The 18172-nt window shown below is 36.1% G+C and overlaps 1 protein-coding gene and 1 pseudogene across 1 annotated transcript; both read right to left on the reverse strand.

Moving 5' to 3' along the window:
• Positions 1–46: 46 nt before the first annotated feature.
• Positions 47–8467, reverse strand: LOC123204414 (DDT domain-containing protein DDR4-like). The gene is made up of 12 exons (XM_044621043.1): positions 7514–8467; positions 7322–7432; positions 5326–5412; positions 5193–5230; positions 5031–5112; positions 4193–4299; positions 3872–4028; positions 2977–3069; positions 2721–2844; positions 1626–1668; positions 1333–1521; positions 47–1256 (listed from the first exon to the last, which is right to left on the reverse strand). The coding sequence occupies exons 1-12, from the start codon at positions 7895–7897 to the stop codon at positions 518–520; spliced, it is 2154 nt and encodes a 717-aa protein (XP_044476978.1). The 5' UTR covers positions 7898–8467; the 3' UTR covers positions 47–517.
• Positions 8468–10033: 1566 nt separating this feature from the next.
• On the reverse strand, positions 10034–15563 carry LOC123204890 (annotated as a pseudogene).
• Positions 15564–18172: the final 2609 nt, after the last annotated feature.

Consider the following 18172-nt stretch of genomic DNA (forward strand, 5'->3'; position numbering starts at 1 on the left):
ATCTAAGCGCAGAAGCACAACTTGGAGAGGGTTACTACAACAAAGGTTAAAAGTACTCAAGTAGAAAATTGTTAAACCGGTGAGAGAAACAATAGTTACCATTTGAGGGAGGATGGTGCCATTACAAAATGTAAACAAATTATATTTTTCTATTTTTAATCAACAGACCCAACCAACCCAAATGCCAATTTTTTTCAGCTACCATATCAGTTAAAAGGTTATTGTACATTAATTTGATAATCTAAACTCTCAATGGATCCCCATCCACCTTTCGTAGGTAATCTTTGAATGTAGACATACTAAAAAATGACTACCTAATCTAACATAACTCAGCTTCATGTTGCTCCCCACTGCAAATCTAAAATAGAATTGCAAGGCAGTAGTGGTTTAAGTTAAGCCATGGAAGGGCTCTGACCATAACTTCCATCATGAGTCAATGCAAAATTTATAGCTCTTACTATCATACACTGAGCTTCCTCGACAGAAAATTCTACTTGCTTTTCAGCAGAGGTAAACTTTAAAAATCATCTGTGCCTTCATCTTTTATTGAGTTTGGACCATCATCAAAACCAGAAACAGGAGCAAGCTCATTTAGGTCAAGGAATCGTCTTTTTTTTACACCACCCTCAACTTCACCTTGCCCTGGGCTATTTCGTTTCTCAGGTGGTGGCTGGCTTGGCTCTTTCTCAACTGTCTCAACATAACCTTCAACAGGCTGATCAACTTTTGCTTCCCGCTCATCTTCATGGCCATCAGACTCTTGACTAACTGTTAAATATTCTGCATTTTCGCTCCCATTTGAGTGTTCGTCTGATGCGTTTGACTTATCAGGTTTTGCTGACTCTGTTTCTGATTCTGACAGCTCATACTGCCTGTAATTGATGCGGTTTCTAGTAGCCCTTTTACTTCGTCTTAGACCTGACTGGAGCTCATCTACGGACCTTAATTTAGTTTCCCTTCGAGTACGACCTGGCAATTTCTTAAATTTCTGGTGCTCATCACTATCCTCACTAATACTCAAGGAATCTTCTTCTTCCTCCTCATCTTCAGCATTTTCTCCATCCCAATGGTATTCCTCATCCCCTTCAGAGCTGCTCGACTGTCTTCTCCTCTGTTTCCGTTTCTTCAGATATTCCTCATCATATACAACTTCTCCAACTATATCATCATCACTGTCGAAATCTGCCTCATTATCTGATACCGCTTCAATGAAGTCTTCCACTGAATATCGTTGAGGCCTCTGTCTTCGCCGATTGCTACATGTCATTCATGTTATGGTTAATTTATTATAAATTTACTGTAGGGAACGAGATATAAAAAAATGTATCGTACCTTCGATCTAATTCTTCAGCTTTATGATCTTCATCATTTTCCTCATAATTGGATGAATTAGGGGACAGTGCATTAAAAGTGACATCTTCGGAGGCATGCACAGGATCACTCCATTTACCGTTTGTGGAGGCTTCAGGTTTGGAACCAGGTTCTCTTCTTTGGAAAGGCTCTGGGGATGGCGGTTTCCGCCTGAAACCACAATATAAGAATGTTTAAATAAAGTAGTATCATACCGTACAAAGAAAAACGTAATTTCCCTGAAACAAAGAAATGTCCAAAAATAATTTCCATACTTGGTTATCTTGATGGCCTCGTTAATTGACCGGTCATAATCATCTGCAAGAAAATTTCACTTGTTAAATTTTTATAATTTAAATCATCATAAATTTTTATGATTTAATCATCAAATGAAATCACTAGTAATGCAGTCAAAACATTTCCCACCATGAGTAGGTCGGCTAATGATCCGACTGCCCAAAATTTAGTGGTCACCCAAAGCCAATTTCTTTTTTTTTTCCTTTTTATAACACAAATACATGCCATACTCCTTTAAAATTATTCCATCACGTGGAGAACTTTTTATTTTTCCATTTTAAAATCAATAAAACACCGAAATTCTTACATTAATATTCCCACTCATCATAATGTAACTCTGCAAAGAGAGAATTAATACCCTAGGATTTAAAAAAAAATAAAAAAAGAAATCTGGTTCAGGATTGAGCAGAATCAAAAGACTGATTTACAAAAACAACTTCATTTGGTTGAATTAAGAAATAGCTGACTTAGGTTGAGTAAATCACCTGAGGGGACCTAAAAAGTTCTTAGAGGGCTGGTGGGCATAAGATAATTTACGTTTTATGATCCTGATCTACCAACAGTTGGACAGGAATATGCTCACAATGAGAAAGGGCCAAATTGGAGAGTTGCGTGGATCCACTGAATGTTCATAGCATTGATTAATTTGATCCATAATCTCCAAAAACAGGGGAATGGGGAGTCCAGCAGATGGAATAAAAATCTCAACAGTGACACCCCACTAAATTGCTAATGAACCATCAGATCAAAATAAGGGACCCTCTCACAGGTTACCATAGTTTCTAGTCTGTAGCGCATGATCCAAGTTCCCAATGGTTAAAAAACCCATTTTGACAGACACAAATAAGGCTTAGGTTGCATCTACCAAGTGAGAGACAAAAAAGAAAGAATAAAAAATGCAACACAAACATGATAGATTATTGGAAATTCTTCCGCAAGTGTTTTATTTCCATAAACGTGCTCAACCTTAGTTAGAAATGTAACTGTAGCTGCTAAAAACTTGGTGTCACTTGTAATTGGATGCAGAACAAACAATTATAATAATCAACAAAGAGGAAGTCTGTTGCTCTTACCAAAGGTGTAAGTGACTGGTTTTCTGTCACGAAGTGAGCGTCCTGGACCAAGCCCATCTACATTCAGGAAGTTATCAAGAAGCAGAGCTTGCCGGTGTTGCTTTTTCAGCAATTTCTCTTTTCTCTGCAAACAGCAATCTATAATTTAGCAATATTTACTAAAGTGGAAATCATCATAAGCTAGAGAGATACTAGATTTTTAGTTAACAAACAAAATTATGCTATCAGATACAGGTCAAAAAACAGTTTTAAGTACCTTATGTTCCTTCTCAATTTCTGGAAGCATGTCATTCTTTAACTTCTTCCCAAGAGAAACCTCAGTTCGATTTTTACTTGAAAAAAGCTTTTCCTGCAGCAGAGAGGCAGAACCCCAAAGTACTTCAATACACCCACATATATTAAAAAATCAAACTTTTGCTTCTCTATGGACTTTGGCTGCCAAGGAGTTGCAAGAAAGCTTTTTTTTTTTTCGTAATTTAAATTGGGAATGGGTTTTGGGCTTGTAACTTTTTATAGTATCTTCTGAAGTGGCATACTGTTCAGGGATGCGAATACCAGGTCCTGTATATTTTCTCACTCGTTACAGTGTGACTGTTTTTCATGTCCAGGGGACCTCTACTTCACTTTTTGTATTTTCCATTATCTATTAATATACTTCTTTATTGATTCTTGAAATAAAACATTGTCAGAAATCACAAAGCATCCCATCCATAAGTTAAAAGATTTGATTATAAGGGCCATTTCAAATAGCTATAAAAATAAGATTAAGAAAATAAAAAACATTAACTATAAGAGAAAAATCTTCCAGCACACATCACTGTTTTCTTTCTGAAGGTAGATGGATAGGGTTGGCAAAGTTCAAACAATAAAAAAAGGAATGCAATGTTTCCATATTCAAATATCTTGAAAAATAAAATATTTAGGATTAAGCTAAATAATTGGACAAATCAAAGTGGAGGACTAGCTGAATATTCGAAAATGCAAAAATTCAAAGTTCATGACAAAATTATATTTGGAACAAATTAAATCATTTCATAAACTAAATCACAGTAAGAAATAAAAAATGAAGTACAAAGATCTAACCAATAAACATGTCTCATGAAATCTAGAGGAGCAGGCATACTCATGGACAGACAATTCTAGAAACTTACAGAAACATCTTGAAATTCTTCCAAATTAGTAGCAACAGTTTCCCACTGATATGTTGCATTTGGAAGGACATTAGAGCCCTTTGTTTTTGCCTTCTTCACCTCAACCTTTCTTATTTCCCTATACATCCGATGGCCTATTACCGGATCATCTTCATACCTGCACCAACAAGAAGCTTATATAATTAGCACTATAAACAATGCAGACTACACTTAAAACCAAAACTTTAAACAATCTCTAATAATCACTGGAAAGTCATCTGGTTTATAACAGGAAATTATTAAGAATTAAACTGATGATCTATAGAAGCTTAACTATATTACCAATAATTAATTCCATGTGAATCACCCCCAATCCGTTCTTTGCGAAATGCTGAAAGCTGAACACCATGTTTAATTGAGTTGTCAATGTAATTCCGGATATCTTCTTGCTGCAGATATCACTAAAAGTCAATTCCTCCCACAAAATAAGAAACAAACATAAGAATACATGAATACATACATACATACATACATACATACATAGGGCTTTTGATGAAAAAACTGAACAAAAAATTGAATTATGGTTGAATAATGATGGACATATATTTTCTCTGATAGAACGGTTATCGAGTTCCAAAAGTAAACAACTGCCATGACGGATAAGCCTTTTTCATAAATGTCAAAAGAATAAATCAATTCGGATAACAACAATGATTGTACATGGAAACTATTACTAGCTTACATAGACCGAAAAAGTTGAGATGTATTTGGAATTTATAACTTTGCACAAACATGAAAAATAGATTCAAAACAGACTTAAATCAATGAGCCTTCAGCATATATCACACTTCAAGGATTATGCTCCAAATCCCAGAAAAAAGTACAATGTTATATGTAAATTTCATTGAATACGGACTTGACTAACAAATTATAAAAGGGTCTCAATCTAAATCTTATTTATATGGAATAAGTCGATACATGGACATACACACCATACCAGAGGAATCAAACTGATGCTTTCGTTAGAAAACATCTAAAAAGAATATGCAATTTAACTTAAATTAGCTACAATCAAATTTAAATTGGCATTCAATGAAATTAAACATGTTGAAAAATTGCTTCTACAATTTTATGTAGAATTCCTTAAACATATAACATCAATTATTGACCATGAAAATACCTCAACACGAATATCACACAATGCCTTCAAGATCACCACACGAACTCCAGGATCAAGAGTCTTATATGCTTCAATCTCCAACCTACAAATGAGGAAAAAAGGGCAAATCAGTGATACATAAAGCATCTATATTAGAGTATCCAAAGATCAATAGCTACTCACCCATGTGAAGCAATTATAGGAAGATCCCCTTCTGCTACCTGCAGTAAAATTGCAAGTCATGTCAGTATTGCATGATTATGTATGACACATTATAGTCCAATATCTGTTGAAAGGTGTACAATTATTAAGTTACCCAATGCCACCAGTCTCTTAATTTTCTGCATAGAACAGTGACCCAAGTATCACGTGTAAGGGCCATTCGTGTGATAGGAGGGATTGCCTATGAAAAAGAAAAACTAAAACCAATAAGCAACAGTAAAATTTCCACTAGCATATCATAAGAAAGTTGGATAGCATTAAACAATCCAAATCTAAGCTGTGCAATGAATAGTATATTGAAGACTTAAGCCTATAGCAAAGAACAAGAACCCCAATGGTCAAGATATCTAAGGCATTAAAACATCCAAATCTTTGCCCCATAATGAACTATTTCCGGAGATTTAAGCCAATAGCCAAAAAAAAGGGTAAAGAAATGTTGGGCTGACTAATCAAACTGAACCATCCCCAATAACACTGTAGAAGTACTGATCATCTATGGAAAAAGTTGATTATCTTATTATCCCCACAAACAAGCCTTAAATATTTTTTAAATACATTAATCAGATTGTAAAAGTAGCAATAGACTCAAGAGCAGTCAACTGTGCCAACTATTTCCTTTTCATATAGAATTCTTCAAGAAAGCATAACAACACTTTGCATGAGCAATGAATCAGAAACTGTTGTTATAGAGTAAACAAAAATTCAATAGCACATCAAGTATATTTCAATTTTAATTGACCATAAGCATACCTCTTGAAAAAATAGATGGTTTGATAGATGGACAAGGCAGGAAGAGAGGAGGATACAGGAAACGAAAATAAGAGCTACTTCCTCAGAAAACGAAAAGAATACTTTCATTATGTTGACTTCTTCACAAAAAAAAAAAAAAAAAAAATCTAGAATGGAAAGAATCTTTTTTCATATGAGTCATTTCCTTGAGCTATTTGAGTGGACTCTTTATTAACATAAATATTTTTGTAAGATGTAAATTTTGAGTTAAATTATATATGTGACCCTCATTTTAAAGTTTCTTTTCTATGCTAACTAATCACACTTTAATATTTTATAGCAAAGTAAGAAACTCATAATCTAGCCATCTAACCTGTTCATCACCAGAACTAACATATTTATTGTGCAACATTAATGAAATTTTTCCTCTTGATGGTTCATAGACTACACGACTCAAGAAAACAACATTTCAAATTAATCTGCTTGGCTCATAAAGCCTTTTAAGATCTCACAGACAAATCATTTCTCAAAGAAGGAATCTAAATGTCACCTCTAGGTACTGGCCAGGTACACCAAATATAGGCTAATTTAAAAATTGCGCCAAAATCATGATAAGAATTTATTTGACTACTAACAAATGCACACTTCAACCTTCATGGAAGTTTTGGGTTGGAATAATTTTTTACATTATAAAGTCAGCATACAATCATCTGAAATATACATTCAAGTGAAAGCTCACAATCTAACTCCATTCTTCATGACCTTTCCAGCAAATTTCTCTAAATATTCAAGGGCATGCATAAAAGATGCGGTTCACAGCATAGCTCGCTACTTTTATGATACAGCGGAATTCTATCCACACCATAACAACTAACCAATCCAAAGAACAAACATATGTATCACAATACCGAATCCCAAGTTCCAACATTTAATACAAAGGCATTAGCCTGTCTGTTGATCATTTAAAAGAAAATTACTATTTACAAACTTAGCATTGCAAATGATAAAAAAATTCAAGCATCAATTTTCATGGTGTGACATTATATTAACAGCTAATTGTCTACCGAAAGAAACCCTAATGCCATCAAGTTCATCACAGTCACTCTTCAATGTTTCACATTCTTAAATCTTCAATTAATAATAATAATAAATAATACTACCCCCATCAACATAAGCAGCAGAACACTCTGCCATTACTTGACATCACATCCCAACCAAAGCACTAAAACTTGGTATGTAAATACTCACAATAACCCAATGCAAATACAACAAAAATAAAATTTAGTTGGCATTGCCCTACTTAGCACATCAAGTAAAAACACAAACTCTCAGGTTACAAAAACCAAGTTAAAAACACCAACCTTTAGAATTGGTATATGTATATCACCCAAAGTATCATTGGGTGAAATCAACGCCGTCTCGAACTCCTCAGCCGAAAACTCAGCCGTAATATTCAATAACGGCCTAAAAACCTACAACACATAACCCAAAACTTCATTGACTTTACTAAAACATAAACAAAAATCAAAACTTTACAGAACAAGAACACTCACATGCAAGAAATTGAGTATGGAAGCTAACTCCCACATGGCCCGGAGACTCCAGCGTGGCAACTGAGACGGCGGAGGGGATCCCACTAACGGCGTTACTATTTTACTACTAGCTGTGCATTGCTGCTGATGGGGCAGCGACTCATCTAAACTCTCTGGCTGCTCTTTCTTCTTGGGCTTTCGTTCGATCACGGTCTGGGCCTGAGCCGCGGCGTAGAGGCGTTGAGCAGCACGTATAGTGCACGCGCGGGAGGGACGGTTGCTTCTGTTAATTGGGGGAGTTGTTGCATCATTTTGAGGAGAGTGGGTGTCGTTTTGGGTAAAGTCGTTTGGTTGTTGCTGCTGTTGGGAAGAGATCGGAGAAGCAGGGGTGGATTCATGGGACATGGTTAGAGAGATCCAGAGGGTTTATGTTGGTTATGGTGAGATTACGTCTAGAAGATGATGGGTTTTGGCTTTCAGATAATTTTTAAAAAAACAAAAAAAACAAACTGAAAAGAGAAAGAGATTAATGTTGGTTGTGTTGTTGTGAAAGAGAAAGAAGAAACACAAAGAAACTGGATTATTATTAGGACCAAAGGTCCACAGACATAATTCACAACATAATAATAACTGTATCTATTCTATTCTATCTATGTTGGTTTTTTTTTATTTTAAGGTTAATTTTTGTTCGTATAAGTAGAAAATAGGAGACCATGAAAGAAAGAGAAAGGGGGGAAGATACAGAAGGGTACAACGAATGGGAAGGAGAAAGAGGGACAATAATAACACCTGGGAATTTCCATTTATTTTGGTGATTTTGTTGATTGTAACTTGGTTTCCATTCTTCTAGTTAGTGGTTTAGGGTAAAAAATTAAATAAACCATCTTCTTAAAAACCTTACCTTGTTATAATCGATATCAGAGAGAGGGGAGGAAAGGGATTAATCACAATCTGATTACAAGGAATAAATGCTGTACTCGTTGTGAACATATATTATCCAACTGTTGATACGCATTTGGGTTTCTTTTCATCATTTTTGGCCATTTTGTATCAACTCAACCCCATTGCTTATGTACTATTAAATTACAAGTGATTTTTAAGATAAAAACACATTCCCTATAAAATTGATGGGTAACTGGATCTAGAATATCATTGCTTTTAGTTTATGGCTATGTCTTGCAATTATATACTTAGCTTTGAATCTGCTAATTTCGGCAGAAATTTTTTAGATGAATTTCTAGTGGACCTGGTGACAACATTTATGAAACCATGAGATTCTAGTCTAGAGCTTCTCTACATTGATTTCTTGTGGCCTGACCTGGGTTCACACTTGATATTCAACTTGGAGGATGCAACATTGGTTGTGCATTCGGAGAATCATGTTGAGGGTTTTCTTTCTTTACTGGTTGTCGGTAGTGCTTGCCATATCGCTTCCAATCAATATTGATTGTTCATTTTCTCACACACAAGGTTTATAACATGCATTTATGTACTTTAAAAATATGTTATCTTCGTTATGTAGTCATTTTGAATCATGCTGTCAAAAGATGATATGCAGACTTGAGCAGGTACGACTAGCCTTTATGTTGGCAGGAGACACTTGGACTGGTAGCACAACAATTATGGTTCATGATGCCAACAAATTCAAATCTAGTAGCTTATTCTCGAATGATAATTAACTTTCAGAAAGAAGCTCAAACCCCTATCGCGTTTATGTCTAGTTAGTTATTGTATTAAATGATCAGTGATGACAGATTAGTCCTCAAGTAAAGAAATCCCCCACAAATTCTACCCCATATAAAAGTTGCAAATGCAGCTTGCTGAAATGGATTATAAAGGAGGTCAACCATCCTGATATACAAAGGGCAAAGGAAACCATTCTAGAGAGGGCCCAGTAGAAGAAACATCAAAGAGAATAGGAGCACCAGACTGCCGTATGTGCCTCTCAACTGGTTTGCATGTGAAGGGGCAGATGAAGTAGGACTCAGGGATGGGGTAGTTTCAATATTTTGAGCAAGACAAGACAAGTGCAGCGACTTGGATCAACAACTCTATAAACTCCCATCACTGGTAAGGATAAAGATATCCTTTTTGGTTATCAAATGAGAAGGAAGCAAGAGCCAATAACAGCAAAAGGACACACACAAATCTCATCTCTGGTATATCAAAGAAGCGCACACAAATCACATGTATATAGAAAGCTAGAACTGATGCTGGATGATCATGAAGTTTGAGGGCATCATTCCCCTACCTCAGTTTACTTTTTTCCCTGAAGCCAAGTTGGCAATTTTCGAGATAAGATATATTAATTTCATAGAGATTCTTAACTCTATGTTTAAGGAAGCTGATAAGAAGGATTATTGTAAAGCATACGTTGCAACAGCAAGGAGAGTAAACTTGAATTCTGGTGCAGTAGGGGCATACTCTGGATAAATACTGAGAAATCTGCATATTGACAATATAATAACTGAACAAAAATAAATTATAAATACGTAAATTAACCACGCAAAAGGCAACTCACACTGAACACACACACACACATGAAAAAGTAAAAAGGGGTGGGATATATGCCTTTCTTTTTTGAATTTTAATCTACTACAAATTTCCCTGTCCTCCAAGTCAGAGTATCTATCATTCACTGGACAAATCGCCCCAAAATTACATTTATCTAAAGAACTGACTAGTCTAATCAGACTTCACCATGAAAATGATGAATAACTGATACAAAGAGGTCCCTAACCAAGAAGAAATGAAGGAAACCAAAGGCCTGCAGCAACAAAATAATGTATCTGCTCCAAGAGTTGCCTGTACACAATTTGATCCTTCACATGCTTGCCTCTTCTCTATCTTGTCCTCTCACAATAATATCATTAACCATCAAGTGCACCAAGCACTTTCATATCTTCCAAGAATGCCATATACAAGTCATCAATACTCTTAGGCTTTGGTGCTGATGATGAGTTAATTGATTCTTGCTTCTTCACAACCATTGGAGCTGCAGGCTGAATGGCCAGTACAGTTGTCAACACCGAAGACTTCGGTTTTGCTTTCAGGAGAGCAGTTTCTCGCCTGACTCGGACAGAAGCAGGAACCTAAATTTAAACAGAATATTAGGCTAAAGATATATAACACCAACTATACATGATACAAGCAAACAAGGAGCTCTATCCAACCAAACCAAAATTAAAATACTAAGAATTCATGCAAGGATTTTTTAACCATACAAAGAAGATATTCTTGAACAATAACGCAAGAGTAGTTACAAGGGTTAGCACTGTGAAGTAGCAACATTGCAATTTATTTGACATGGGCCCCACAAAATTATCAAAGAAGCTCTCCACATAAATGCAGCACTTCATACTATGTGTAGGTTAAAGTTGTGAATGCATACCCTTCCAAACATCATAATTCCAGTAACAAAGAAAACCTAGACCTTCACAACATAATAAATAATATTCAAAATTATCAGATAAAAAATATACTTTCCCACACTGAAAAGTGGTGTAAACCTTATCATCGACTATTTTTACTAAATCAACAATTTATTCCCTCCTCCACAGGGTACCGTCATACCCATTCTAATAAACACACACACACACACATATGTATATCAAATGCAATAACACAGATACATCTTGCCACCCACCATTTCTGGAATTAATTTTACACCTCGCTTCAAAGTCCAAATGAAACATTCAAGTCTATGTCCACATATCATGGCCAACTTAAATCTTTTCTGCACATTAGAAAAAGCTGGCTAAGAGTCCAAATTGAAACCTCTTAAATGGACTGCTTCACGTCAATCAGTTACAAAAATTCAAGATTGCCTTGGCTGCAAATAGCTGTCTGTTCTAAGACCTACAAATCATAGCTTGCACAGGCATAACAACATCTTGCCAATTCATGTCATCCACTTATATCCAAAAATTAATTTGAACCCCAGACAACTCCACAATACTTAAACCTGAGGAATAATAACTCTCATCAGTCATCACAATATTTAATCTCCCTCATAAAACCAGTATCCTATGATGCTTTTTCACTATTGAAAAGTAATCTTGACCTAAGAAAGGCACTTCTACAAATGCATTTCCACAAATCTTGACACTGATAACAGATGACACACATCAAAAAGCACAATTTATAATCACAACATATCACAAGCACTAGAATCCGCAATACCTAGAGAATTGCAATATGAGAAAGGAAGAGGAAATCTACTTACCATAGCTGTAAGTTCAGGAGTGTGCTGAGCTAGTGGCCTTTTAACAACAGTTGAAGCAGCGGACTTCACATATGATGGCTTCTGTGGCCCAGGAAGCCTGTTAGCAGGATACTCTCATTCCTGTAAGGTAGGAGGGGGACCAGGTGGAAGTGGTGGTCTCATCATTGGAGGAACCATCAAACCAGGATGGGCAGCCCCACCAGGAACCACAGGTGCAGATAGTGGTGGGCGCATGTCTGGAGGAGGTGGAGGTGGAGGTGGAGGTGGGAGGAAATGCGATATTCCTGGAGGTAATACATCAGGCTGTATAGTTGGAGTCAATGCAGGTCCAGGAACAGGAGATTGTTGCCTAGGAGGTGGAGGTGGTGGTGGTGGTAGAACCACATTAGGAAGATCCTTGGTTGCTGGAGGATTATTGTCATCAGCTTCAGATGACGCACCCTCAGACTCATTACCTGTCGACTGTTGTGACATTCCAGGAGGTGGTAGAGGTAGGGGAGACACCTAAATGAGAAAGAAAAGAAGCATCAGCATTTTATCACAATGACAGTAATAATTGGGAGAAAAAAAAGATGACATACCTAGAACCAAGCAGAAAATTGCACCATACATCAAACAAACAAAACTAATAGCATAACTATGTGTAATGTTTATGATTCTCAAGTCAAAGCATATTCAAAGTAGCTGAATTAGAAAAGGCTTACCTGAGCTGACACCTTGGAAGGGTCATCAATTCTCTCCCTTTCATTAGTGCTGATGACAGGAGGAAGTGGTTGCGATAATTGTTGAAGGGATGGCAGACGAAGTGGTGGATGACCTGCAATTTGTTCTTTGGGTGGAGGTCCAGGAGGAGGTGGTGGTAAAGGTGGTGGAGGCAATGACATAACTATATTTCCTGAAACAGTAGGGGGCATTGGAGGTGGAGGTGGGAGAGGCAAAGACTCAAGGACATCAGAGCTCAATTTTGCAGCATCAGACAATGGAGGAGGTGGTGGTGCTATGGCTAAAGAAGCATCATCAGATTCTGTTTTTGAGGATGATGCCACATCACTTGATGAACTGCCAGACAAGGGAATTCTGGTCCTAAAGCCATAATCAAAGCAGGTTTTGAGTGAGTGGGGTAGAAATTTATCAGCAAATAAAACTGGAAGGTACTCGAGCAGAAAATAAGAAGGAGATGAAGAATATGCAGACCTATTGACGATAAACACATTGGAGGCTTTCCAGGTGGTGGGGCACCGGTAGGATTCAATGTTGGGTGATGGTAAGCAGAGTCCTGCAACAAAATAAAAAAAAAGTACAAAAAGAAAAGGGTAAACCTAGGTACACAAATGAGCAAAAAGCACTAAAATAGCAATCACAAGTCAGCTGATCTACTTCTGGCTTTGGGTGTTTCACTCTCCCTTCCTCTTCCACACGGGTCCTTCTTCGAGGAGGCCCCAGATGACTGAAACAGACAAAAAGGTACAGTTTGTAAAAGAGAATAAATCAGGTTTAATCTATAGAGTTCAAACAATGTACACAAAAATTGATCAGAAAGTGAAACTGATTTACCTAAACATTACTGGGGTCCCACCCTTCTCCATTTTCTCATGAAGTTCCTGCAGATAGAGTAAATAGTGCCACTCAATCATGTAAGATAATAAATCATTAAATAATGCACAAAATACATGAAATTAAGTCACTAATGACTTTAAAGCACATACAAAGAACATAATCCATAAATTTCCCAGTGGATTGATATGCTTTGACTGAAACTGAGATACTATAAAACTCATTGGTACCAGCTTCCACCTATAGACATTTGCAATCCCAATTACATTACACCAGGTTATTCATTGTTTCCGCCCTTTTCCACTATATACTTTCAGTAGAGTCAGGCATATGTTCATTCAATGCGGGACTTAGTTGAGAACCTGCTAGAAAGGTAAAAGACTACCTAGAAGGCACATTTATTTATATAAGTGGCATTGACCTACCACCTCAATAACACTCCACACTTAGGTCGAGAGAACAGTGGCAGAATACCATTCCCTAGTAGGTGAACCCTTGCTTTGGGTGTTAGGGGTTGGGTGGAGCATGCGCGTGTGCACTGTGATTTTTTTCTCTCTCCTCCACATTCTGCATACATGTCTGTAGCAAAAGGGGTGCACATTAATAAGTCTGCATCACAAGCATTACCTTTCTTTTCTTAAGAACAAGATTAAGTGTGTCCTCGAAATGCCTCTTCTTGTGCTTTCTTGCTTTGTCCAGTGCACCATCAGCCTCTGAAACAATCCATAACAGTAAATTAAACAAAAATGAAAAAACACTAACAATCCAATTTTAATTTGCAATTAAAATGATTAAAATTACTCAACACATGCACAACAAGTGAAGCACAGGATGAGCCAAGTTCAGTAAGAACAAAGGCATCATATCTACAGAGCTTAAGACTCTTAAATCTATAGACCAAGCTGTTTAAACATAACGTAGCAACTCAACAAAAATATAGAAGAGAAGTACTACAGAACAGAAGCAAATGAGATTGGATAGAGGAACATAAATGTGCAAAAACTGTAATTCATGTGTCAAATAACTTCATTCAATTTGAAAAAATATTTTTTTTAATAAACCTTATTAGTTTCCTTACCATGTTCTTGGTGTGCCAACATTTCATTTACAAAAGTTATCAAATAAAATTCAATATATATAAAAGTATAATGAACAGATATAAGTTGTATTGATTTCAGCTATAATATTGAAATTTCGTAAACAAAAACAAAAGAAGCATTTTGGTTGGAAAAAAAGACAAAAAATTACAATGTCATATTATTATAAATGACCAAATAAATCAAGACATACTCATCATTTCCAATTTCTCAATCTACTCCCTGATTGCCTCCGGGTCCTTCGTCAAAATTCCCACCTCTCTAACCTTCTTTCTTTCTTTTTTGTTCTGTCAATAAACACCAAGTCAAAAACGTTCTTAACTGGAACATGCCATGAAATCTACTAAACCTCGCAAGAAAATTCAGTCATATTTATTTTCTTAAAACTCAAAAGAATACTACATCAATTTCCGCCATCATAGGGCAATTATACGATAGTAAAAAAGTAAAACATGAAACTGCATATAAACTTTATTAGCTTTAGAAAAATGAATAAACTACGTAGTAATATATTGAAAAATACCCGTTTGAGTTCCTTCTTACGAAGCTTCTTACGGTAGGCATCCGTAGGGTTCATTACTTTGCCTCCCTTCGTTGTCTTCATCTCCTTATTTTATTTTTCTAAAGGTTCTTCTTTCAGTTTGACAGAAACCGAAGGCTGTAACAAACTGAAACTACAAAATTAAAAAGATGATGATTCAGAACAGAAACTTGATCGCCCCTTCCCCTGTGCACTGCACTACGTGTGGGACATAGAATTACGAATGCCGCCCCAACTAATACTGTTATCCTATTGGGTGAGGATAAGAGCCCGGCCCGAAATCTGAGCCATAGTTTGTTCTGTATCGGATCTGGACTGGGCTTAGCCCAAATCTTCTACTATATTACCCAAATCTTCATTTCAGATGCATACCAGGCAGGCAGGCAGGGGAGCTCATGATTCGCTGAAGAATCTTGCGCTGCGGAAAGAGCTTTGGGGATGTCGCTGTCCCAAGTCCACAAATGGACTCCTCTCCGCGTAAAATAGTTGTCTTATTCTCTCTGTATTCTCCCTCTGGGCTGTGATTGCGATTTTCAAAAGATGGGCCAGTAGAAGCAACTAATGTGTGCCCAGAATAGAAAGTGAAGATGTTCTCTAAAATTATAATGATCATAATATAGGCAGCCAAGGCGAGTGCAACTGCAGAGAAAGCATCCAAGTGCTTCTTATATCAACTGATGCTTACTAGACACTTGCGCCAAAAGGAAACAAAAGTTGGCTTGCTTATAGTTTCGTACGCTTCACTTAGACCTGCAAAGCCCTCTCCGAGAAGATTCAATTAAATTAAGGGGTATTCGGTTTGAATAATATTTTGTTATCAAAATAGAAAGATTATTACAAAGATAGATTATTTAAAATATTATTAGGTATAAATGATTATTATGTTTGATAAAATTTGATAGATATAAATAATTATTGTGTTTAGTTAAAAATAATAAAAAAAATACTAATAAATTATTTTACTAAAATGTACTTAAATATAATTATTTTTAAATATTTTTATATTATTTGTTATATTAATTAAAAATAAATTTATTTTTAACTTAAAAAATTAATAAATAATAATATAATTATAATAAAATCAAGATTACATTGATAATCTTTTAATACCTAAAGTGAAGATATAATCAGATTAATACCCATATTACCTGTTACGTCAGTATTGATAGTAAAAAAATTATCAGAATTTTTTATTACTGACAAATCAAATAAGATAATATAAGTAATAAAAGATAAATTATCAAGGTAATATTTAAATTTCTGGAACCAAACAGCCGTGAGTTCAATGCAAAGATCCAAATGTCTTAAAATTAATGACATAAAGATACCAAAATATATGATAACACTTGCACAAATCAAACTGTAGTTAATAGGATTAAATAGGAGGACAATGACGCTACAACCCAAGAATATAAGTTCAGCCTAATTACAATACAATTGGATTAGTTGCAGTCTTAGAGTAGTTGAAGTTATAATAAGATTAGGAGTCCTCATATTCGCAGGAGTCAATGAGAGCATGAGGAAGGAGAAAAGAAGGCCCGGGGTAACACCTGCATTGGCACCCATGTCTTTGAAGACAGACACAGTGGCTAGTGTTGATTGGCCAAAGTCTTGTGTAGATTTCGAAGGTGGAAGTATAGATACCGAAAGTGATGCACTGAATCCATATGCTGGCCACAGTAGCAATACATTTTGAATTTAGGCTCTCCCTTACCATGTCCTTGTCCTGTCTTTAACATTCAATTCTGTTCAGTGACTGTTCCTAGCTTACCTGGTCCATGTGAAAGCCTTTTCTCATTTTGTGAAGAAAATCTGGAGGCTGTGATAAGAAGAGTATCGCCAGATTCTTCCTTAGATCCCTAGAAAAAATCATACATAATCCAAAAGCTGATAATGAGGTTGGCAGTAATAACTCATCTGATAGTAAAGATTTATTTCCTTTATGTTTCTTTGGTGACCTGACATAGAAAATCCAATGTAACTGATGGTTGTAGCCATCGATCTGAGGACCTTTTCACTGCAGCAAATCCAGGTCAACTTTTAATGAATATGTGCTTTCCAGTTTTCCTGAAGTTGGCTGGTGAACCACATGTAACAAACTCAATACACCTCATTAGAATGAATATTCATTTTTTAAGCTTTCTTGAAGTTGGCCACATTTTCACAAATTGCCTGATTGATTTAAATTGCATTATGTAGACATTGTGCGAATTGGAAGACATAAAAATACTTGAAAAAAAAAAAGAAGTTAATGAAACTTGCCACTAATAATCACACTGTTTCAGCCGCTGGATTGCTGGACAACAGATTACTCATTCAAAAATATCCAACTCAAGTAGAGGGGAGGAGTTTCCCGGCCAGTATCTCTTATTGTGACCCTTTCAAACTGGTCTTTGGTAGCAAACACTGTCATGCGTACGTTTCCATGATGAGGTAGCATTCATTGGATAGGTAACAGCAATGTCAGTTGCTGGAAGTTTTTAAGTTTTCAAATTTTAATTTTCAGCTTCTTTTCGTCTTTCTGTGCTGATTCCAATAATAATGCAGGAAATGTATAACGAAGATGGTGTGCATGAAATGCTTTATAATTCAGACAGTTGGCCCTGCATGATCAACTGATTCCTGCAAAAATGTATCCGTGGCAAGATACATTTTTCAGCTTTTTCCAGATCTCCCTCAACATTTCGTAATGTTAATTCAAGAGATCCCCTTACCCAGCAGATCTAGAAGATATCATCTGTACATTGCATATGGTTGTCCATGTGCATGCAGGTGTCTTTCGACCTTGAAAATCAAATGCCTTGGCAGAGCAATCTCTTTCACAGTAAATATTTTGATTGTCAGTTTTATGTTGTTGAAGTATAATGGTTCTCATATTTTTCTATTCATGGCAACGTATTCAAATCAAAATGGGAAAGAACAAGCAAGAATGACAAGCATATTGGATGGGTATTCCAGTTTCAGAAACTGAAGAACCTGGAGCCGAGCTGACCCTTTGAATGGAGCACGAAGCATAAGGGAACTTTACGGATTGCAAGCAAAAATTGTAGCGGAAAATACTCAGTTCCTGTATATATCATTCATTTCAAGAGGTTTACATCTTTAAATTAGACAAATTAATATAAAAAATGTATAGACATAAACATCTTTTCAGCTGACAGAAGGTTCATATGGCAGCAGGAATAAATTGTGCCTTAATTGAGCAAATATGTCAAAAAAGAATATCCAATTTCTTCCACTTATAATTTAGAGAAAACACTCTA

This window comes from Mangifera indica, chromosome 20 (genome assembly GCF_011075055.1).
Source record: "Mangifera indica cultivar Alphonso chromosome 20, CATAS_Mindica_2.1, whole genome shotgun sequence".
Classification (NCBI taxonomy): Eukaryota; Viridiplantae; Streptophyta; class Magnoliopsida; order Sapindales; family Anacardiaceae; genus Mangifera; species Mangifera indica.